The sequence below is a fragment of the Zalophus californianus genome, chromosome 8, assembly GCF_009762305.2.
Source record: "Zalophus californianus isolate mZalCal1 chromosome 8, mZalCal1.pri.v2, whole genome shotgun sequence".
In the NCBI taxonomy this organism is placed as follows: Eukaryota; Metazoa; Chordata; class Mammalia; order Carnivora; family Otariidae; genus Zalophus; species Zalophus californianus.
In genome coordinates, this window is record NC_045602.1 from 98,619,360 (window position 1) to 98,643,827 (window position 24,468).

At 38.8% G+C, this 24,468-nt stretch overlaps 1 protein-coding gene across 3 annotated transcripts in view; it reads right to left on the reverse strand.

Moving 5' to 3' along the window:
- MACROD2 (mono-ADP ribosylhydrolase 2) overlaps nt 1-24,468 on the reverse strand; it is a 2,068,343-nt gene that overhangs the window by 99,715 nt on the left and 1,944,160 nt on the right. Inside the window, exons 12-14 of one of the 3 annotated variants that reach the window (XM_027621585.1) lie at nt 22,709-22,819; nt 18,275-18,343; nt 15,391-15,492 (exon numbers count right to left, since the gene is read on the reverse strand). In XM_027621585.1, coding sequence (XP_027477386.1) covers nt 15,464-15,492; nt 18,275-18,343; nt 22,709-22,819 — 209 coding nt within the window. In that variant the 3' untranslated portion in view covers nt 15,391-15,463. Of the gene's footprint in view, nt 1-15,390; nt 15,493-18,274; nt 18,344-22,708; nt 22,820-24,468 lie in introns of those variants that run through there. The other 2 variants (XM_027621583.1, XM_027621584.1) reach the window with 2 other exon arrangements.

Genomic DNA, 24,468 nt, shown 5'->3' on the forward strand with positions numbered 1-24,468 from the left:
TCAAAAACTATGATAGGCTACATCCTTTTCTGAAACTTGGGAGAATGTTTCCTCAATAACACTGTACTTCCACAAATTTAAGAAACTCAGACCTCATTTTTTAAAAAGTAATTTTATCATTGCTTATTCTTTCTTATAATAGTGAGTATGATTTATTGAAATCAAAACTTTATGTTCCTTAACTCTTTTGGATAGGATGTGGAATTGTTTCCCAAACTGTGTTTTGTTGGATTTAGAAATAGTCTACATATAAAAACAGTAAGAAGCAAACCTTTTTTTTAGTGAGATTTGGTCAATTGCTATGGGAAATGTCATATGCTTCCACCTCACCTGACCTTTTCAGTGCATGCGAGTATGTTGAGAAATCTGAGAAATCTGTAGAAACTACTCAACTTTGTCTAACCTTGTAATTTTGAAACATTTTTGACTGTCGAACTCTTTTTATAAGAACACTCATTAACAGCCTGATGAATGCTATAAAAATTTTAAACATGGGAATGTCTGAGCAAGAGCCCCATGATATTGCTTATGAATGTGGAGCCAATTCTTTAATTTAACCTTTCTCTAGTGTCTTTGCTCACTTAGAATATGATCATGTGCCATTGCACATGAACCATTGTCTGGATCTCTGTTTTTTAGTGAAGTCACATTTGTGTAGTGGCCAAAATACATATCTTCAAAATTAACTCTGGATATCCTTTCAAATTCCTTTGAAGTATAGCATTCAGTTTTTAATTCAAATATTAATATATATTTGCTTTAAAAAATCATCCAAAACTTTTTTTTTCTTAACCATGTCCTTTTTCTCTTCTGAAGCTTACATGAGAAAAGGGTAAAAACATAAAATGAACCCAGAAGAAGTCCATGTTTACTGCTAAACTCTGAATTTTTATTGTATTTATTGTATTATACTAGGGTATAAATAGGCACAAAATTCTCATGAAGTAGGGAGCCTGGGTGGTTCAATTGATTAAGCGACTGCCTTCGGCTCAGGTCATGATCCCAGGGTCCTGGGATCGAGTCCCACATCGGGCTCCCTGCTCAGCAGGGAGTCTGCTTCTCCCTCTGACCCTCTTCCCTCTCGTGCTCTCTCTCATTCTCTCTCTCTCAAATAAATAAATAAAATCTTTAAAAAAAAATTCTCATGAAGTCACACACCAGACCACCTCATGACCACTGGAAAATACTGCTTTTCTCCATATAATATTAGAGCTAAAAATTAGTTTCTGTCACTGAAAATATGTTATCATTGAGTAAGAGAAGGGAGCTGAGCTTTGTTTGCTTTCTTCTTCTTCTTCTTCTCCTCCTCCTCCTTCTTTTTGTTTATCTTGTTAGTTTCTCTGAGGTACTTTGAGGTGTACTTTAATGTGACCTAAGTACTTTTTAAATCTTTCATAAATATAAATTTATTCCAAATATTATTCCAAAATATTAAAAACAAAAACAATTCATCCATTTTTCCCACTCATCATCCCCCGCCTCTGGCAACCACCATTCTGTTCTTTGTATCTATGAGCTCTGTCTACCTTGGAGATCTTGTGGGTTTAGTTCCAGACCACTGCAATAAAGTGAATATTGCAATAAAGCAAGTCAAATGAAGTTTTTGATTTCTAAGTGCATATAAAAGTTATGTTTACACTACACTGTAGCTTATTAAGTGTGCAATAACATTATGTCTAAAAAAACAATGTATGTACCTTAATTAAAAAAGTTTATTGTTAAAAAAAAAAGCTAATCATCATCTGAATTTGCAGCAAGTCGTAATCTTTTTGTTGGTGGAGAGTCTTGCCTCCACGTTGATGGCTGCTGACTGACCCGGCTGGTAGTTGCTGAAGGTTGGGGTGGCTGTGGCAATTTTTAAACCAACACAACAGTGAAATTTGCCATGTGGATTGCCTCTTCCACAAACTATTTCTCTGTCACATGTCACATTTTACCCACAAGAGAACTTCTCTCAAAATTGGAGTCCATCTTTTCAACTCTGCCACTGTTCTATCAACTAAGTTTATGTGATATTCTAAATCCTTTGTTGTCATTTCAAAAGTCTCCACATCATCTTCACCAGGAGTGGATTTCATCTCAAGAAACCACTTTCTTTGCTCATCCACGAGAAGTGACTCCTCATCCATTCAAGTTTTTCAAGTTTTCTGATGAGATTGCAGCAATTCAGCCACATCAGACTCCATTTCTAATTCTAGTTCTCTTGCTATTTCTACCACATCTGTAATTACTTCCTCCGCTTAAGTCTTGAACCCCTCCAAGTCATTCATGAGGGCTGGAATTAACTTCTTCCAATGTTGATATTTGGACCTTATGATATAATACTATTATTACCCTCATTTTACAGAGGAGGAACCTAAAAAAGTTACCTAAGTCATACAGCAGTGGTGTTGTGAATCCAAAATAAGTTGAGGCTCATAAAGGCTGCATGACTTCCACCAAAGGACTCAAAATTAGGTCTGTGAATCTGAAAATAGATCACAGGGATGCTTATACTAATTTAGACCTATTTGGACTTAAATTTAGGTCCAACATTGTGTATTGGGCAAAGGGGTTGCAATCCCACTCAAATAATCCCCATATCGTAATCTGATGATTTTGTTTCCAAATTTCACTCACCAGATCTTTAGAAATGTGTCCCAAGAGATCATATATCTAAACTGACTGTTACAAATATATAATTACAGTCACACTTGATTTGTAAGGAAAAATAATATATATATGAAAATGTAATTGTAAGGTGACTGCTACTTGACTTCCAATGGCCACTTGAGAATATTTTAAACTGTGGTAGATAAATACACTTTTAATACTAAAAAGAAGATAAATGATTTTATCTACTTTCATCCATTTAATCCAATTTAAAACATTTTAATCAAAACATTTGAAAAGCTTATTGGAAAAGCTTCATCATAAATTAAGCATAAATAATGAGCTTCAACCACAGCAAATAATCTATATACATTTACCATTTAGAAGGAATTTATTTTGTTCTCTGATAGGGGAGTAATATCCAAATAAAAGTGAACAAATAGGGAAGTCTCTGCCTTGAATTTACCTTTGTGTTTTTCTAGCATGACATTTTGGGGAAAATTCATTTCTGAAAGGGAATTCCCTCTATGAGGACCATTAATAATAGTAATAAAAATTTTGGAAAAATGGCCGTGATATTAGGACAGTTATAAGTGGCTCATTTTCTACCATAGGCTGTATATCCAATATTGAGGACCTACTGTGCACAAGTCACTGTGTTGGACTTGGTACAGAACATGCAAATGAATGACACTTGGTTACCTGGTTTTCAGATATTTACATTCTAGTGAGTTAGAGAAGTCCTGTATATAACTAATATTGATACAAGGTGACGGTAAGTTTTGAAGTTTTACAAACAAATTGACAAGAAACTGGAAGAGAGAGTTCACTATTGCATGGAATGAAATGCAATGAGGAGGGGAGAAATCAAGAAAGGTGAAAAGGCGCATGTCCCTCCCCTGCAACATCTAGTAAGATTCTTGTCATAAAAATATTTGCTCAGATTATTGTTGATGGGAAGAAGGAAAGGAAGGAGAGAAGGGGGGGGAAGAAGGGAATGATGGAGGAAATGACTCATTTTAGGGTAACATATTGGAAATGAACTTTGAATCTTGAAGAAAACAGACATGAAAGGAAAAAGGCAGAATGCTGTACAGCAAGGGGGTTTGGGAAATATCACATATGTGAGTTGGGTTACAGAACAGAGCATGTGCAGGTGTAGAGCCAGACTATATGGAAAGATCATGAATATTATGTAAAGGAGTTTGGACTTTATATCTGGTGGGGTAGATGGAAGGTTTCTATGCACACATTTCATCGTAGGACTAGGTTAGGGTCAATGTTGCAATGTGGACCAAGTAAGTTGGCTCCAAACTCCCCCTGCTATTGCCTTAATCTTGCTGCCCTACTCACCCAGTTTGGGTCTCAGCTTTCCCATGCTGCCCTCTGACTACTCTGGACCTACCTGCATCATACCCCCTCCCCGTCCTGCCTCAGGCAAGGACTATCTCTCGTTCCAAATGCATGATGTGGGAGGTAGTATTGTGCGATGAAAAAAGCATGGGCTTGAGTTTAGGTAGACTTGGTTTCCAAATTCTGGTTCTACCTTTTGGGTAACTAGACCAGTTACTCAAACCTTCAGAGCCTTAGTTACCCACAAAATTGGGATAATAATCCTGACCTTTAAAAAGTAATGAGATAGTACTTTACACCCACTGGACTGGCAAATATTAGAAAAGAACAAAAATCACAATCGCCGATGGAAATACCAATTGTTACAGCCTTTAGGGAAAGCAATTTGACAGTATCTATTAAAAACACATACACCTCAGAGGGGGGAGCAAGATGGTGGAGGAGTAGGAGACCTGGATTTCCTCTGGTCTCAGGAATTCAGCTGAATAGGGATCAAACCATTCTGAACACCTACGAACTCAACAGGAGATCTAAGAAGAGAGTAGCAACAACTGGGTCTGAACAGAGAAGCAACCACTTACTGGAAGGTAGGACATGCGGAAAAGTGAATCCGAGGCGATATTCGGGAGGATAGACGGCGGGGGAGGGGGCCTCTGTCGGCCGCTTCTGGCAAGTGATAGAGCCGCGGAGCACAAAATCGGAACTTTTAGAAGCCGGCTCTGCTGAGGGACATCGCTCCAGTGGCTAAGAGGGGGGTGGAACCTTTGCGGGACAGTGTGGTCTCAGGACCCTCGGGGTCACAGAAAGACTGGGGGTGCCTGAGTGCAGCAGAGCTCCCAGGATCGGGGTGGGGAAGCCGGCTGCAGAGACGGAACTGAGGAGCTAGCTCTCAGCCCGGGGTTGCCATAAACTGTGATCCGTGGCCCAGTCGGGCCACTGCTCCTCCAGCAGGGACCCAACAAGCAGCAGATCCAGGGAGACTCCCCTTCCTCCCCCAGGAGGAGCGGCACGGGAGTGCACCACAGGGATCTGCTGGGTTTGGAGACTCCACACAGGGTCGGATGCCAGAGATAGAAACGCTCGGTCACAGGCCGGGAGAGCACTGAGTGTGGCTGGAGGCCGGGGAGACGGGAGTGACTGCTTTTCTCTGGGGGTGCACTGAGGAGCGGGGCCCTGAGTTCTCGGCTCCTCCGGGGGAAGATTGGGAGGCCACCATTTTCACCCTGGTCCTCCAAAGCTGTACCGAGAGCTTGCAGGGAACAAAAGCTCCTGAGAGCAAACCCCAGCAGCTTGCTTAGCCCGGACCCACAAGGGCGGGGCAATTCCGCCTCCGGCAAAGACATTTGGGAACCACGCCAACAGGCCCCTCCCCCAGAAGATCAGCACGAACAGCCAGCAAGACAAGACCAAGTTTACTGATCAAGGAGAAGGGGAGAACTCCAGCCCTAGGGGAATACTGCACATAGAATTCATGGCTTTTTTACCATGATTCATTAGTTTTTCAAAGTTAATTTTTTTAACTGTTTTTTTTTTTTGAATTTTTCTTTTTCCCCTTTTCAACCAACATCTTATTAATCCTTTTTTAAGAAAATATTTTTTATTTTTCATTTTTAGAGTCATATTTTATCCCTTCATAGTAGTTACCCTTATTTTGGGCATATATATATAAGTTGTTCTCTCTTTAAAATTTTGAGATAAAATATACCCTAAATCACTAGTGTATGGCTTTGTTGTAGTCTCCTGCGTGATCACATTCTCTCCCTTTTTTTTTCTTTTCTTTTCTTTTGTAAATCTTCTTTCTTTCTTCAAACAACTTCTTATCAATTCCTTTTATAAAATCATTTACAATTTTCATCTTTACAGTCATCTTCCATCCCTTCATTGTATCAACCCTTATTTTGTACATATATAAGTCTTTCTTCCTTTAAAATTTAGGAGGCACTTTTTTCTAACAGACCAAAATACACCCACAATCTAGTGTGTGGCACTGATCTATGCACTAGCCTGATCATATTTGATCATATTGTTTCTTTTGTTTTGTTCTGTTTTTGTGTGTTTTTATCTTTTACTTTTTTTTCTTTTCTCTTTCTTTTTTCTTTCTTTCCCTTTCTTTTCCCCTGGTTTCAGGTCTTTTCTGATTTGTATAGAGTATATTTGCTGTGGCCGTTGTTAACCTGTTAGTATTTTGTTCTCTCATTCATCTATTCTCCTCTGGACAAAATGACAAGATGAAAAAAGTCACCTCAGCAAAAAGAACAAGAGGTAGTACCGTCTGCCAGGGACCTACTCAATACGGACATTAGTATGATGTCGGACCTAGAATTCAGAATCATGACTTTAAAGATACTAGCTGGGCTTGAAAAAAGCATGGAAGTTATTAGAGAAACCCTTTCTGGAGAAATAAAAGAACTAAAATCTAACCAAGTCGAAATCGAAAAGGCTATTAATGAGGTTCAATCAAAAATGGGGGCTCTAACTGCTAGGATAAATGAGGCAGAAGAGACAATCAGCGATATAGAAGACCAAATGATGGAAAATAAAGAGGCTGAGAAAAAGAGAAACAACTACAGAATCACGAGGGCAGAATTCGAGAGATAAGCGATATGATAAGATGAAACGACATTAGAATAATTGGGATCCCAGAAGAAGAAGAAAGAGAGAGAGACCAGAAGGTATATTGGAGCAAATTATAGCAGAGAACTTCCCTAATTTGGGGAAGGAAACAGGCATCAAAATCCAGGAGGCACACAGAACCCCTCTCAAATCAATAAAAATAGGTCAACGCCCCGACATCTAATAGTAAAACTAACGAGTCTCAGAAACAAAGAGAAAATCCTGAAAGCAGCTCGGGAGAAGAGATATGTAACCTACAATGGTAGAAACATTAGATTGGCAACAGACCTATCCACAGAGACCTGGCAGGCCAGAAAGGACTGGCATGATATCTTCAGAGCACTAAACGAGAAAAATATGCAGCCAAGAATACTATATCCAGCTAGGCTCTCATTGAAAATAGGAGAGATAAAAATCTTCCAGGACAAACAAAAACTAAAGGAATTTGCAAACACGAAACCAGCTCTCCAAGAAATATTGAAAGGGGTCCTCTAAGCAAAGAGAGAGCCTAAAAGCAACATAGATCAGAAGGAACACAGACAACATACAGTAACAGTCACCTTACAGGCAATACAATGGCACTAAATTCATACCTTTCAATAGTTACCCTGAATGTAAATGGGCTAACTGCCCCAATCAAAAGACACAGGCTATCAGATTGGATTCAAAAACAAGACCCATCAATATGCTGTCTGCAAGAGACTCATTTTAGACCCAAAGACACCCCCAGATTGAAAGTGAGGGGGTGGAAATCCATTTACCATGCGAATGGACACCAAAAGAAAGCTGGGGTGGCAATCCTTCTATCAGACAAATTAGATTTTAAAACAAAGACTGTAATAAGAGATGAGGAAGGACACTATATCCTATTTAAAGGGTCTATCCAACAAGAAGATCTAACAATTGTAAATATCTATGCCCCGAACATGGGAGCACCAATTATATAAGGCAATTAATAACAAAGGCAAAGAAACACATCAACAACAATACAATAATAGTGGGGGACTTTAACACCCCCCTGACTGAAATGGACAGATCATCTAAGCAAAAGATCAACAAGGAAATAAAGACTTTAAAGGAAACACTGGGCCAAATGGACTTCACAGACATATTCAGAACATTCCATCCCAAAGCAATGGAATACACATTCTTCTCTAGTGCCCAGGGAACATTCTCCAGAATTGGTCACATCCTAGGTCACAAATCAGGTCTCAACCGGTACCAAAAGATTGGGATTATTCCCTGCATATTTTCAGAGCACAATGCTTTGAAACTAGAACTCAGTCACAAGAGGAAAGTCGGAAAGAACTCAAATACATGGAGGCTAGAGAGCATCCTACTAAAGAACAAATGGGTCAACCAGGAAATTAAAGAAGAATTAAAAAAAATTCATGGAAACCAATGAAAATGAAAACACAACTGTTCAAAATCTTCGGGATGCAGCAAATGCAGTCCTAAGAGGAAAGTATATAGCAATACAAGCCTTTCTCAAGAAACAAGAAAGGTCTCAAATACACAACGTAACCCTATACCTAAAGGAGCTAGAGAAAAAAACAGCAAATATAGCCTAAACCCAGCAGAAGAAGAGAAATATTAAAGATCAGAGCAGAAATCAATGAAATAGAAACCAGAACAGTAGAACAGATCAATGACACTAGGAGCTGGTTCTTTGAGAGAATTAACAAGATTGATAAACCCCTGGCCAGACTTATCAAAAAGAAAAGAGAAATGACCCAAATCAACAAAATCATGAATGAAAGAGGGGAGATCACAGCCAACACCAAAGAAATACAATTATAAGAACATATTATGAGCAACTATGCCAGCAAATCAGATAACCTGGAAGAAATGGGTGCATTCCTAGAGAGGTATCAAGTACCAAAATTGAACCAGGAAGAAATAGAAAACCTGAACAGACCTATAACCACTAAGATAATTGAAGCAGTCATCAAAAATCTCCCAACAAACAAAAGCCCAGGGCCAGATGGCTTCCCAGGGGAATTCTACCAAACATTCAAAGAAGAATTAATACGTATTCTCCTGAAACTGTTCCAAAAAATAGAAATGGAAGGAAAACTTCCAAACTCATTTTATGAAGCCACCATTACCTTGACCAAGACCAGACAAAGACCCCATCAAAAAAGAGTATTACAGACCAATATCCTTGATGAACTTGGATGCAAATTTCTCACCAAAATACTAGCCAGTTGGATCCAACAGTACATTAAAAGGATTATTCACCACGACCAAGTGGGATTTATCCCTGGGCTGCAAGGTTGGTTCAACATCCACAAATCAATCAACGTGATACAATACATTAACAAGAGAAAGAACAAGAATCATATGATCCTCTCAATAGATGCACAAAAAGCATTTGACAAAGTACAGCATCCTTTCTTGATCAAAACTCTTCAGAGTATAGGGATAGAGGGTACATACCTCAATATCATAAAAGCCATCTATGAAAAACCTACAACGAATATCATTCTCAATGGGGAAAAGCTGAGAGCTTTTCCCCTAAGGTCAGAAACGCGGCAGGGATGTCCACTATCACCACTGCTATTCAACATAGTATTAAAAGTCTTAGCCACAGCCATCAGAAAACAAAAAGAAATCAAAGGCATCCAAATTGGCAAAGAGGGGGTCAAACTCTCACTCTTTGCAGATGATATGATACTCTATGTGGATAACCCAAAAGACTCCACCCCAAAACTACTAGAACTCATACAGGAATTCAGTAAAGTAGCAGGATATAAAATCAATGCACAGAAATCAGTGGCATTCCTATACAGCAACAACAAGACAGAAGAGAGACAAATCAAGGACTCACTCCCATTTACAATTGCACCTAAAACCATAAGATACCTAGGAATAAATCTAACCAAAGAGGCAAAGGATCTGTACTCAGAAAACTATAAAATACTCATGAAAGAAATTGAAGAAGACACAAAGAAATGGAAAAACGTTCCATGCTCATGGATCGGAAGAACAAACATTGTGAAGATGTCCATGCTACCTAGAGCAATCTACACATTCAATGCAATCCCCATCAAAATACCATCCACTTTTTTCAAAGAAATGGAACAAAAAATCCTAAAATTTGTATGGAACCAGAAAAGACCCCGAATAGCCAGAGGAATGTTGAAAAACAAAAGCAAAGCCGGTGGCATCACAAGTCTGGACTTCCAGCTCTATTACAAAGCTGTCATCATCAAGACAGTATGGTACTGGCACAAAAAGAGACACATAGATCAGTGGAACAGAATAGAGAGCCCAGAAATGGACCCTCAACTCTATGGTCAACTAATCTTTGACAAAGCAGAAAAGAATGTCCAATGGAGAAAAGACAGTCTCTTCAACCAATGGTGTTGGGAAAATTGGACAGCCACCTGCAGAAGAATGAAAGTGGACCATTTCCTAACACCACACACAAAAATAGACTCCAAATGGTTGAAAGACCTAAACGTGAGACAGGAGTCCATCAAAATCCTAAAGGAGAATACAGGTAGCACCCTCTTCAACCTCAGCCACAGCAACTTCTTCCTAGAAACATCGCCAAAGGCAAGGGAAGGAAGGGCAAAAATGAACTATTGGGATTTCATCAAGATAAAAAGCTTTCGCACAGCAAAAGAAACAGTCCACAAAACCAAAAGACAACCGACAGAATGGGAGAAAATATTTGCAAATGCCATACCAGATAAAGGGCTAGTATCCAAAATCTATAAAGAACTTATCAAACTCAACACCCAAAGAACAAAGAATCCAATCAAGAAATGGGCAGAAGACAGGAACAGACATTTTTCCAAAGAAGACATCCAAATGGCCAACAGACACATGAAAAAGTGCTCAACATAGCTCGGCATCAGGGAAATCCAAATCAAAACCTCAGTGAGAAACCACCTCACACCAGTCAGAATAGCTAAAATTAACAAGTCAGGAAACGAGAGATTTGGCGGGGTTGCAGAGAAAGGGGAACCCTCCTACACTGTTGGTGGGAATGCAAGCTGGTGCAACCATTCTGGAAAACAGTATGGAGGTTCCTCAAACAGTTGAAAATAGAGCTACCATACGATCCAGCAATTGCACTACTGGGTATTTACCACAAGGATACAAATGTAGGGATCTGAAGGGGTATGTGCACCCCAATGTTTATAGCAGCAATGTCCACAATAGCCAAACTGTGGAAAGAGCCAAGATGTCCATCGACAGATGAATGGATAAAGAAGAAGTGGTATACATCCACAATGGAATATTATGCAGCCATCTAAAGGAATGAGATTTTGCCTTTTGCAACGACATGGATGGAACTGGAGGGTGTTATGCTAAGTGAAATAAGTCAATCAGAGAAAGACATGTATCATATGACCTCACTGATATGAGGAATTCTTAATCTCAGGAAACAAATTGAGGGTTGCTGGAGTGGTGTGGGGTGGGAGGGATGGGGTGGCTGGGTGATAGACATTGGGGAGGGTATGTGCTATGGTGAGCGCTGTGAATTGTGCAAGACTGTTGAATCACAGATCTGTACTTCTGAAACAAATAATGCAATATATGTTAAGAAAAAAAAAGAAGAAGAAGATAGCAGGAGGGGAAGAATGAAGGGGAGTAAGTTAGAGGGGGAGACGAACCATGAGAGACGATGGACTCTGAAAAACAAACTGAGGGTTCTAGAGGGGAGGGGGGTAGGGGTATGGGTTAGCCTGGTTATGGGTATTAAAAAGGGCACATTCTGTGTGGAATACTGGGTGTTATGCACAAACAAGGAATCATGGAACACTACATCCAAAACTAATGATGTAATGTATGGTGATTAAAATAAAAATAAAAAAATTAAAAAAAAAAACGCATACTCCTCTAAAGCAGTACTCACACTCTTGGAATCTTATACAACTAAAAGCACTGCTTATAAGGATATATGGGCAAAGACATCTATGTAGCATTGTCTGTATGGCAATTAAAATGGGAAGAAAGTGCTTGCTTATCACAGAAGAATGGGTGAATAAATTATAGTATTTCCAAGCTATGGAGTATCATAGGAGCTTTAAGATGGATGAATTAGGTCTACACAAAATGTCCCAGAGGGATTTCTATAAAATTTTGCTGCTTGAAACAAAACCAGATTCAGAAAAGTGTGTAAAATGTGATATAATACTTATAAAAGTAGTATATATATATATATATATATATATATGTATATATATATATATACCATGATAGAAATTTTGAGCTTCCTACTGTGTATCAGGCACTCTTGACATGTGTAAATGGATTGCCTCACTTTAATGTTCAATATCCTGTGATAAAGGTGTTATTTTCATTACTAATTTCCTGATGAGGAAACTGAGGTACAGAGAATAAAGAACTTGCCCAAAGTCAGACAGGTCATGGTAGAGCTGGAATCTGGACTCCAGAAGTTGGGATAAAAGAATATACTTAAATCTACTTAATCAGTATATTTTGCTCACTGAATAACTGGAAGGTGGGAAGTAAGCAAACAATAAAAAAGGGGAAATTGCATTAAAATCACACATTATATGATCAACTTATGTAAAATTTTGTGTGAATGATGCATGAAAGGATGGACGGTCCTCAAAATGTGAGTGGTAGTAATCTCAGGGTGCTGTGATTACTTATGTTTTAAAAATTCTATTCCTGCCTTTCATGATTTGAATTTTTTACAATGAATATACATTATTTAAAGAATCAAAAGAGGAATAAACTCTATTCATTGTAGAAAAGACAAAGATGTGCATGCATTTCCATATACTGGATTCTTTTTTAAACAGAAATGATCATGAACATTTACAAAGTTAAAGAACATTCCTGGCCAGTACAGAATTTAAAACTGAAAAGAAAGAAATGATTCAAATGGAGAAGGATAAGTAACTTACAAACATTCATTTATTGAAATGTACCATTAAGTGATATTAGACTATTAAAAGACATGGAGATAATTTTACAATCTATGTTATATTTAAAAGACAGTTTCAGGCACCGGGGTGGTTCAGTCCGTTGAGCTTCTGGCTCTTGGTTTCGGCTCAGGTCATGATCTCAAGGTCATGAGATCTAGCCCAGCATTGGGCTCAGCATGGAGTCTGCTTGGGATTCTTTCCTTCCCTCTCTCTCCCCTTTCTCCCCCTGCTTGTGCTAGCTCTCTCTCTGAAATATATAAATAATACCCTAAAAATCTATCTATCTGTTTATCTATCTATCTATCTATCTATCTACAGCACTCTAGAAACAGACTGAAAGTTTATATACCAGCATATTATATGTTTATTTCTGGGATTGAGATTATGGATGATATTTTTCATTTCTTCTTTTGCTTTTTTTTCATATAATAAACACCCATTACTGTTAAAATAAGAAAATAAATGTAAGCAATAAAAATATTTTAACCTTTTCCCTAGTAAATAAAAAAAATCAGGAATTTATCTTGAGGAACTGATCATAGAAATACACAGAGATTTATTTAAAATGTATGCACTGCATTTCCTTATTATTTATAATAGAGAGAAAACTGTAAATAACAAAATAATCTAACATTAGAACACTGGCTATGTAAATTGTCAGACAACCATATGATAAAATATTATGCCTTCAATAAAATTCATGCCTTTGAGGAATATTTAAAGACACGGGAAAATATTCACGGTGCACTGTTAACTAAAAAATCAGAATGAGGACATTTTTTCATTATTTACTCCTTAAAGAGGAAAGGATCATAGGTTTTTCCCTTTTATATTTTCCTGAGTTTTAAAATATTTTACAATAAATACATATTATTCTTATAGGCAGAAAAAATAAATAATTGTTATATTAAAAATAGAATAAAATACTATCTTTGGGGGGATTATCTAAATGTAAATATCACTTAAATATCAGCTGGGAGTAAACAATAATAAAGTTGTTCTCCTGTCCCCTGCTACACACATACACCTTTTTCTCTTGCTTATGAGTCCTAGGTTACCCTTTTGTGAAATGAAGAATATATTGTACATAAATGTAAAACATTGAGTGCCAGAGGCACTCCATACATCTTAGTTCTTTCCCCTTCACTGAGGTACCAGAGAGCAGTGACTTTGATTTCCACACTTCAGACTCTTAAAATCCAAGAGTGATAACTTGGGTGTTACAGTGTATCCAGACACTTTACCAATGCAGATCCAGGACGTGGGACAGCTTTGTCCCACCCCGGTGAGTAGTGGTGAGGAGCCTTAGTAGCGGGATAATAGACACCAAGAATAGAAAAAAGACTGAAAAAAAGTAGACTGCAGAGAAGTCTGAGAGGAATTTCATAGGTGGTACAATGTTTTCTTTCTCTGCAACAATTATGTTTTCTTTCTCTGCAACGATTTAGACAAGGAAGAAAAACATGGTCAGAGGCATTGGGAGCCAACATCATTTGGCCAGACTTACAGGGAACCGATGGTTGGGACCATGTATTCTCATCTCTTGCACATGCCCGAATCTGCTTCCTCACACATAACTTCATCCTTTCTCTTTTGTTCTCCTTGCAGGGCTGACTCCTGTTTTAGCTTTGCTCTTATTCTACAGAAATTGTCACATCTAGGGGGTCTGCCACCAGTTTAAGGGTTAAGAAATCCTTTGCCAGGTGACATCGCACTTCTTAACACCAAAACAGCAATGATGTGACTTACAGAGCTCCAAAGGAATACAAGCTCGGGTGTGCATGCACCTGAGTATTAATTGATTTTTCTTTTAATATTAATGAGCATATGATTTGGTCTAGTTGACCTTCAAATTCAAATTAGGTACTGATTAAATAATAAGACAGGAGAATTGGGATGTGTTGAAACAGCACATTTTTTTTTTTTTTCCTCCAGGAAAGTGCCTTGGCCTTGGCTGTGAGTCAGGATGAGCTGTTAAGAGTGTTGAGACAACTAGAACAGAGAGTTCTCCTTGAATTAAGGAGAATGACTATATTTTAAATAATAGAGATAATAATAATAATAATAAAAATAAAAACTTTGCAGCAGTTTTAACCAGAGCACCTGATATTCCTGGCATAAATTTTACTCCTGTGTTTATACTCCCTTTCATCTGAATGCCTCTTCATTTGTTGGTTTACAAACCCTAACATTTGTACTCTTAGGTTTGTTTTTAAAAAGTAAAAACACCATTAAATAAATAGAGTATCTTTACCAGTAGAGAAAGAAATCCCTCAATAGATAAGTGCATGCCTATTTTTTAAATAACTTCAGAACTCCTATGAACCTACAGATATTTTCTCAGGCCAGCTTTACCTTGGAGTTCATTTCAATTCAGTCCCTGCTGCAGCATCCTTGGCATGTACCCACCCTGTGGATGAATTATTCATCAACATTCCTCCTTCTCACATCTCAGCCTCCCAACTCAACACCTGCCCACCCGAGGTCTGTAATGAGTCATTGAGAACAGGTGCCTTCAGTCTGTAGTGCACAATCTAGCTCTTGATCCAACAGACAATCAGCTGTACCTCCTTCAGTTAGCAGTGTGCATTGTTTGCAGTTATGTGGGGTAAATGGGCAATAAGCATCCATTCTCGGTACTCAGTGGGAAATATGTCTAGAACATTTGAACAAAATCGCTGGCACAGAAGACTCCCCAGAAGACATTTCCTCTTGAAATTCTTCAACTTTCACATAGCTATTTTAATTTTTTAAAAACCTAACAGCCCAAGCCAAGTGACATTAGCCGTTTCACTCTTTGTTGGCTTGTTTTCAGTCCTCGCAGTTTAGAAGACACTAATTTCCTGGGAGAACCAAAGTTATACATGTAAATCTAGCCAATCAACAAGTAAAGTGAGAAATAACTGGTGAGTCTCAAAATCTTTGGGAATTATTTTGAAGGGAGAGAGAGAGAGAGAATGAAGGTCAGTCCATAATATCAGCAATTCCAAAACTCAAGAAGATGCTGGGTCAAGATCAAAGTCTGGAAGCAAAAACAAGAAACAAGGGCTCCTTCAGGTCTTTGGTCAGCAAAAATGTTCTGCTACTTAAACTGGAGAGTGTAATAAGCAGTTTTATAAGCGATCTTATAACTGCAGAGCTCATAAATAGTCCCGGTGTCACCAAGGAGGAGATATATTTCTGCATGAAAGCTAATAATGGCTAATGCTTGAAATGAATCCTCAACACATGTGACTGCCTTCTAATCTCAACTTGATCTCAGTCTTGGAGGATTTCAATGGCAAATTCATTTCTTTTTTGTTCTAAGCTATGTATATGTCAGTCAAGATGCCAGTTACACATGCATTAGACACTTGGTCTAAGCTTTGTACTGACTGATAATCAAAAACAGTGTTCTCGTGTGTATGCTATTTCAGAAGGAAGAGGCAAAAATCCTATCTTATCTGTTCTATTTTTAATTGAAACTGGATTATATGTTAATGTGGATTTGAAAACACTTTTCCTTCCCCAAGATCAAGAGGTTAATAGATACTAACAATTTATTCCAGTAAAATCCTTAAAATTCACATTTAATTTTACTAGGGAATTGCATTTGTGATATGTGACAGAACTTGTTGGAGTCAGCACCATTAAAAGTTTTATGTAAAAAAAAAAGTATTCTGAGAAATTGATCATGGCATGAGCAATTAATGGTGTGAGATCCTAAAAGCATCGAGAAACATCACAAACAGTTTGTTTGTGTGTGTTTCTATAAAGGTGTAATATCTCTAAACCAAACAGCTCAACAGGAAAAATCTCAGCTTGAAGTACTTAAATTAGATTATCTCTTGTTTCCTAAACTCTGCCATTCAACTTCATGACATTAAAATTTTTTTATCACAAGCTAAATGACTGGAATGTCCAAAATTATTTGCCTAAAATGAACACCACTTTCTGTCTTTCCACTGAGACTGAGTCAGGTTTATTTCTCTCTCTAAGATGACCTGGTGTTTCTTATCAGAACCTATGTGGATATCTACATTACTACATTTTTAGATATACCAAATGGCTTTAAAACCAGGGATGTAAGAACACATATCTGAGTAATATGAAAGGAAGTGCTATGGGATTCATTTAAAAAGTGCAATGATCAAAAAAAGGACGACTGAAAATTATAGCATGGTATATGCTTGTTGGGCAACCCAGTTCCCCCTATAGGAATGAAGAATTTATTATCCCAGGTGTAGGCAGCCCTCATTCATCTCTGGCTTCCAGGATTACCTCAGTGGAAGACCTCTGCCTCACCGAAGGCAAACCCCTTCGCAAGGCACCCAGTATCAGGTGACTTATCAATGGAAGGTCTTACTGACCTGACTCTTTCACCCAGATGAGACATCTCAGAAGGGTCATGCTATCTTCAGCTAGCTGTGGCCTCTGTTGATAATGCCTTTCAGCTCAACTTCCCTCTCTATCCAGTTCTGCTTTGACCCTTTCTCTTTCACAGGTGGAAAGGCTCTTGGAATCAGAGCTCTCCCTAATAAATGTTTGTTTCCTAATCTCCATCACAGAGTTTGTCTTTGGGGAGCCCAATCTGTACACGTGCCAGGTGAAAAGTTAGAGCAATTGACATGTATATGGTATTTTTTGAGGTAGATACTATTATTGTCTTCACTCCACAGAGGAGAAGACTAAAGCATAAAGAGGTTAATTACCTGTCATTACTTGTTAATTCCTTGAGTTACTTGTCAAAGGTTACATCAATTTTGAGTGGCAGCGACAGGATTTAAGCTTTAGCCATCTAGCCCCAGAGTTCACAATGTTAGCAACTACTCTCATTACGCAGGACACCTCATTTAGGAAAACCCACTTACCAGACAACACGAAATGAAATGAATTATGCAAACAGCTGAGTATTAAAATTGTAAAACAACTTTGATTTTCTTAATACTGATTCAAGGAATAGCAAGTATCGATGTCAAGTATAGATCTATTTTCATATCACTCCAAACTGAAACAAATGCATTCAGCATATTTATCTAAAAGTTCCAAGTAGATAGCATGGGTTTACCAGCTGTCCATTTGCATAAATAACAATCTAGTCTATAGAGTGGTTTTTAATAGCTACCAATGACAGATATAAAATAATATTACCTTTTTGTTTGGGGACAGTTAATCAGGGTGAATGAAAGAAAAGAAAGGACTATTACATTTTCCTTCAGATAATTTTTTTTAACTCTATCAGCTGCACATGAATGTCCCCACTATTTCTCCCTCAAATTTTTTTCCTAGAACCTAAATATGATTTTTCTTTACTTTTTTCTTCTTCTGGGTATACCTGCTTCTGCAACATTTTCTCATAGTAACTGTTCATAGAGTGAGGGATGATGCTCCCGCCAAAGATTTATTTCTGTAGATTCCTTTTAACATTTTTTCTTTCTTGTTATGTCTGGATAATGGAGCCCCCTGGTAGGTGGTTCCCAAATGCCACTCCTTTGAACTTATTCCTAATGAGTACTTGTAAACAGCAGAACTGCCTAATTTTGGTGTTTCAAATAAGCAATATTCCTTGAACATAATTTCTTTGATTACTTTTCTTACTTAATAAACAGTTACTTTTCAGAGGAACAAATATAAGCGTATATATAAATTCTGAAAGGGCAGATACGGAATAAAACAGAGTGGGCATAATATTTGATTGGGTTGGAAATAGAGGTGCTTAAAGAGAATTAGATAGATTTGCTCACTGCTTCATTTTCCCATATAAACAAAAATCAAATGGTCTTCTATGAGTTTGTGAGTTTTAGATGTAGTAAGTGGTCTCATACCTTCATCTTTACAGACTTCAATGGCCTCTTCTGAAGCAGGGCGGGGCCCAGTTGCAGCACTGACACCGTCTACAGAGCAGAAAGAGAAACACTGCCTCAGAGTTAATACTGTCAAAATGGAGTTTCCCTGCCTGTGTCACGTCTCTCTCCACTCCACCAAGGAAGTATGAACCTGTTTAATGCTCTAATACATGGAGTGGTCTTTGAACGGTTTAGGGTTTGTGACTCTCTTTTATAATTAATGGACAGGATCCGTTAAACCAGAGCCCAATGACAACAAACTATTTTTTGGTGAAGAATACTATTTGTTGGTCCTATTTCGCTTTGGCATTTTGCTTTTTCCCCACCTCTAGAAGAATGGTACATTTCTTTTAGTGAATGATTGTGAAGCATATCCTTGCAAGTTTCTACAAAGTGCTTTTATGTGTGTGTTTTTAAAGTCTGGTTTTCCTTAGCACAGCACTTCTGCTCTGTTATGCCAGGCTGTCAAACTGCAGGGAGCGTGTCTGATGGCTGTCAGCGCGGAGGCCCAGGAGGAAGGGATCATTTGTAGGAAAGCACCAAAAGCCATTTGGAGATTTCACATCACCCAAACACAGAGTGGGGGCTAAGGAACTTGGAGGTCCCTTTCCCCCTCACAATGGCAATGAACCTCATCAGAGTTGATCTTTTCTCTCAGTATCATAGGCACCACAATGACTCCACTCATATCTAGCTTCCAAGATAATAGATGATTAACTAACATTAAAATAGTAGATTTAATATATGAAGGATTATCAAAATCATTTGGAACGGTTAATATTTGACAACTGAAGAAGGGATTGAAAAGGAATATACATTCTTCATGTAGTAACAAGGTTATGGAACTCAAGAGAACTCACACACCCATGACAATTAACATTTGAAGACAAACTGCATATTTTCTAGCATCTCTTTCATTCTTAATGCTTATGACTATTACTTGCAGGTCATGTCTCTATTGGAAGAGAGAATAAAATTTTTAGTAGGGGAATAATTGGAGAGGATAAATCACTTTCTTTTGGTAGGCAATAATCTCCTATAAAAAGAAAAAACAAACAAACAAAAGACTATTAACCTTCCCCTGGTGTTACATCTTCCCATTTGCCCTTCCTTTCACAATACAACTCCCTAAAAGGGCTGTCTGAGTTATTGTTCTGTACTTCCTCACTTCATACTCTCTCCATAACCCACTCCATTGGCTCTAGTACCCCTCCAAGAATTCTCTGAGGGAAGATGCCAATGACTTCCCTTTGCCAAATCCAATGGTCATTTCTCTTTTCTCATCTTAGTTGATTTCTCAGTAGTATTTCACAGAGTCTTAACTCTGTTCTTTCTGAAACACTTTCTTTATTCTTTTGCTGCCTACCTGGATGTCTTGGTGTCTCACGCCCATTGTTTTCTTTATTTACATGCTCTTTCTAGTGAATCTCACCCAGAACCATGGTTTTATTTTTTTTCAGAAGCACGATTTTAAACCTCATTTACATGTCACGTGAATCTCAAACCTGTTTCTCAGTCAACATCTCTCCAGAATCATCATCTAATCTACCTAACTAGCTAGCTTCTTGACATCCCATATGGCCAAATTTACCATGGAATAAACTGAACTATTAACTTTCTCAACAAAAACTATGCCTGGTGGCCAGTCTTCCAAATATTAGCAAGTGGCCCCATCATCCACAAAGTTCCTGATGCTAAAAATCTGGGAGTTATCCTGGATTCCTCTTTCCCCCATACCCTATATCCAAATCCATCAGCACATCCTGTTATCTTTATGTCTGGAATATGACACATCAATCCATTTTATCTCCACTGCCAGAAACTGCCATCATTTCTTCCTGCTATAGCCTTCTAACTGGTCTCTGGTTCTTGTGACCCACTTTTACTCACAGGCAAACTGAGCTTGTTAAACTTCAAAACTTCCACTGGCTTCTCTTTGTAGTTCTAATAAAATCAAATATTATACAGTCAGACATTATCTGGTCCTATGATTTTTTTTAACCAAATCTTACATCATGTTCCGCCTAACGCATCATGCTCCAGCCACTCTGACCTTCTTTCTCCAACATGCTAAAATTGGTCTTGAGGCATTTGCATCATCTGGTCCCTCCATCTAGAATGCTCTACCACTGGTGAGGAGATCCTCATTGAGATTTCATTTAATATCCCTTCCTCAGGGAGTCCTTCCCAAATCCAGCCAGTGGAAAGTTGCCTCCTCAGTGTTCCTTCTACCTACTTCATTTCTCCACAAGGCTTTTATCACCATCTTGTGTGTTTTTGTTTATTGTTTATTTCTGAATTTCACCCCCCCCACTGCCAACCCCACCAGAATATAAGCTTCAAGGAGGCAGGGATATTGTCTTTATGGTTTTCTGTTGTATCCCAGGGCCCAGAACAGTGCCTGAGTTACATAGACCCTTGATATGTATTGGTGAAATGATTATTTGAAACTAATGATGTACTATGTGCTGGCTAATTGAACATAATAATAATAAAAAATGACTATTTGAGGAATATTATCTACAACTTCAATTTGATTTGATCGTGACAGCAGTCAGAACTGTGCTGGCTTGAGATTGTGTGTTTTTCATGATGTGTAAGAGGCCTGCAGTTACATAATCAAAACTGAAGTTGGAAATCATATTGAAGGTAAAGGAGGTATTTATATTTTGAAAGAACAACAGTAGGTCAAAAGGGCTTTATTGACCAGGACCTCATCTTTGATTTTTCTGCACTTGGACTAAGGAGGCTATGAAATGAGCCAGAGTGATATAACCATGTATATTGACAACAGACCAGATCAGAGATGAATCCTGCTATGACTTGGGCCAGCCAGTGGGCTCACTTGGAAGAGGAAGAGGAGCCCCTCAGGGGTGCATTTAGGACTATTCTTCACCTTGAGAGGTAAACATATTGCAATGATAATGCTATCAATCCAAGGGGTGCAGAAGAGGACTGAAGCCCCACCACTCTCTGCTGACAGGTGATCCCAAATCCAAAAAGAAACCACCTGTTCTCAACTTACTAGCTAAAAAAGGATGAATAAACAAAACACAGGCAGATGTGTGCCCATGTGTGCGTGTGTGTGTGTGTATGTGAACAAGGGTGGGAAAAAAAATCTATGCTCATAAAGATAGTTGGGGACAGAACAGTGAGGGAATAAAACCTGTGAAATCTCATCATTCAGAGAATGGCCTCAGCTGTCAGCAGTTAGTTGACTAATACTTGTCAGTGGCAAACAGTGAAAACAGTGACAGCTTCTCACATAAGACTCATCTTCCACGGTGCATAATGATGTGTGGGTCGGGAGCTGGGGTGGGGTGGGGGGGCGGATAACAACAGTCGGCTGTATCAGAAATTCATTTCATTGCAAGGACTACGTTTCAGCCAAGGGAGCCAGCTGACCCAGCGGCAGCTACACAAGGTCCTTGCTGCTTTGCTTCAGTGCTTTCTCTGATTGGCCTTCTTCAATTCCATCTTCCAGGTTAATAATAAAAGATTCCAGTTCTCTAGCAAAAGTTCCAAGGATAATGTAGGAAGTTTTCAGTGAAAAACTTATCACACTACCTGGTTGATTTCCAAGAGCTCAGCATATTGCCCAGGACGTGACTGACACACATCAGACGGAGCCCACTGTTTCAAAAACGCCCCTCTGTGGGGCTCATTAGGACTTGGAGACTAAAGGAAAGAAGGATATTTTGATTTGGGTGGTGGTGTTGATAACAGCATAACTGTGCCTATCGGCCTTTTAAAGGAGAGGGTGCCTGAGGACACGTTTACAAATGGTAAGAAGAGATGAGAAGCTAAAGACTCTTCTGAGTCTTAACTGCTACTTCACTTAAAGCTATTCCACTCAGAATCTACAAGTAGAGAATCTATAAACATCCAATGAACACATCTGTTCTTAGGGAACAGAGGAGATGTCAGGAAGGCTTTGGATTTCACTTTAGGTCTGGTTGTGAGGTAACCAGGTTCCATGACACTGTCTCCTACCACACATAAAGAAACAACCAGAAACACGGCTCTTCCAAAGTTCAATGCAAAGTAGTAAAGAACATTCTACTCCTCATGAAGGGAAAGCCTCTAATTTATTTACTTTAAACCTTTTTCTTTTTATTTTTTTCCCCCAAACTAAATCTGCTAATTTTGACCTGTCCTGAGGTAGCCAAGCTCTGAGTTGGTATTTCCAACCTCTGCCCATTGTTCTTAGAGCATTTCTAAGCAAAGTGTTGTTACACAGAAGAAAAATGGAATTAGTGAATAAGGAATGAGAATGCACCCTTATGACTGGAAGCGTTGTCTTCCAGTGGGATTGGTGGCTTCCTGAGGGACACCTAAATGAGTACTGCAGTCAACCGGGTGAAAAGCTATAACATGTCTAGAAAAAAACATTTGAGTAAAGTTATTGTTCACCTCTGTGGATGAGGCCTAGGAGACTTCTCAAAAGAAATCTGAGCCCACCTGCTTCTTGGCTCTGCCCTTCCATTTCTTCTGTACTTTGTTTTTCCTCTGGACCGTTCTCATCTTTCAAGAAAACCACAGAGGGGGGAAAAATACATCAAGTCAATTTATGAAATATCTCTTTAGGGCTAATATGCAGCACTGAAATTAATTGTAACCGAGGTAGCATGACTCCCAAAGCAAGGCAGAGAGATGAATCAGAGGCATGAAACAGAGAAATTACCTACATAAATAGGTGCATTTATACTTGTCCCTTCTCACCTGATTTGCTTGATGAGATGTTGCACCACACTAAACAAAATTCACTCAGCACTCCTACAACATTTCTCTCCTTGCACAGCATTTCCCAAAATGCAGTACTGATCTTAATTCGAATCTGCTTTTCTCCCTCAACTCAAGCAATATGCACGGTGTAAGTAAATATGCTTGATTAAGTTTCTATGACTTCTTTTCCTGTTTGATATATGTTGCAAAAAATATCTATTTTTAGCTAACTTACACATGACAGTCTAACACATCTATGCTATGAAATATTTTGTCTTGAACAGACTATGTTGGTCAAGTGTACACCATAGTACATAACTCCTTGAAAAACAAATCACTGGGCAGGTGCAGTGATGGCTGTATACTAGAAACTGGTTAACATTTTCTTTTGGCTTAAAATGTGTAATATATACTGGTGGGTTGATGGGTAGAAGAAAATAAACTTTTCAAAGGCAAATAAAGGCAGGATTTTCTACCTCATTGCTGAGAAAGTTTCCAAATCTCTTCTTGTTTGGAAAAAAAAAATTTTTAAAGATTTTATTTATTTGACAGAGAGAGACACAGTGAGAGAGGGAACACAAGCAGGGGGAGTGGGAGAGGGAGAAGCAGGCTTCCTGCTGAGCAGAGAGCCCGATGCAGGGCTCGATCCCAGGACCCTGGGATCATGACCTGAGCCGAAGGCAGATGCTTAATGACTGAGCCACCCAGGTGCCCCTGGAAAATTTTAAGACACAGGAACAAAACATAAAACATGTCAAGGACAGAAAACAGAGAAGCAGAAGTGACTGACATATATTACTCTGGGTTAAAGATGGCCACAGATCCTTTGTCTCTCAAGAAGTGGAATCTATCTCTCCTCTCCTCAAATCTGTGACTAGATCAATGAAATGTGGAAATGATGTTCTGGGACCTCTAAGCCAAGGCCTCAGAGAACTAGCAGCTTCTCCCTTCTCCCTCTGGGAAGCCAGTCACCACGTTGTAGAGATGCTCAGGCTAGCCTCCCGAGAGAGGCACATGGAAAGAGAGAAGTGCCATGTGATGAAGCACCGAGGGGCTAGACACATGGGGGGGTCCTTTTGCACCTTCCCCCCCAGCCCAGCTGCCCTCCACACACAGCCAAACCATGACCTCAGCCAATGCCACAAGGAGCTGAAGAATCACCCAGCTGAGCCCTTTGAAAAGTCCTGACCCATCACCAGGCTCAGATCACTTAACCTTGTTTTGCTTGAGGGCCTTGACCCACCATCCATTACCACTACTACCAGCTCTTAATCCAAAGGCAAGAGTATGGGGAATCCTCCCTAGAGGAGGACTCAAATAGTAGGTCTCAAACAATAGCCTTAGAAGCAATGGGGGAAACATTTCACCAGGGATCTGAAAAAGAATGAACTGAAAGAGAGTTGCAGATGGGAAAACATTTCGAATTGACTTGAATGAAAGAAAAAGTT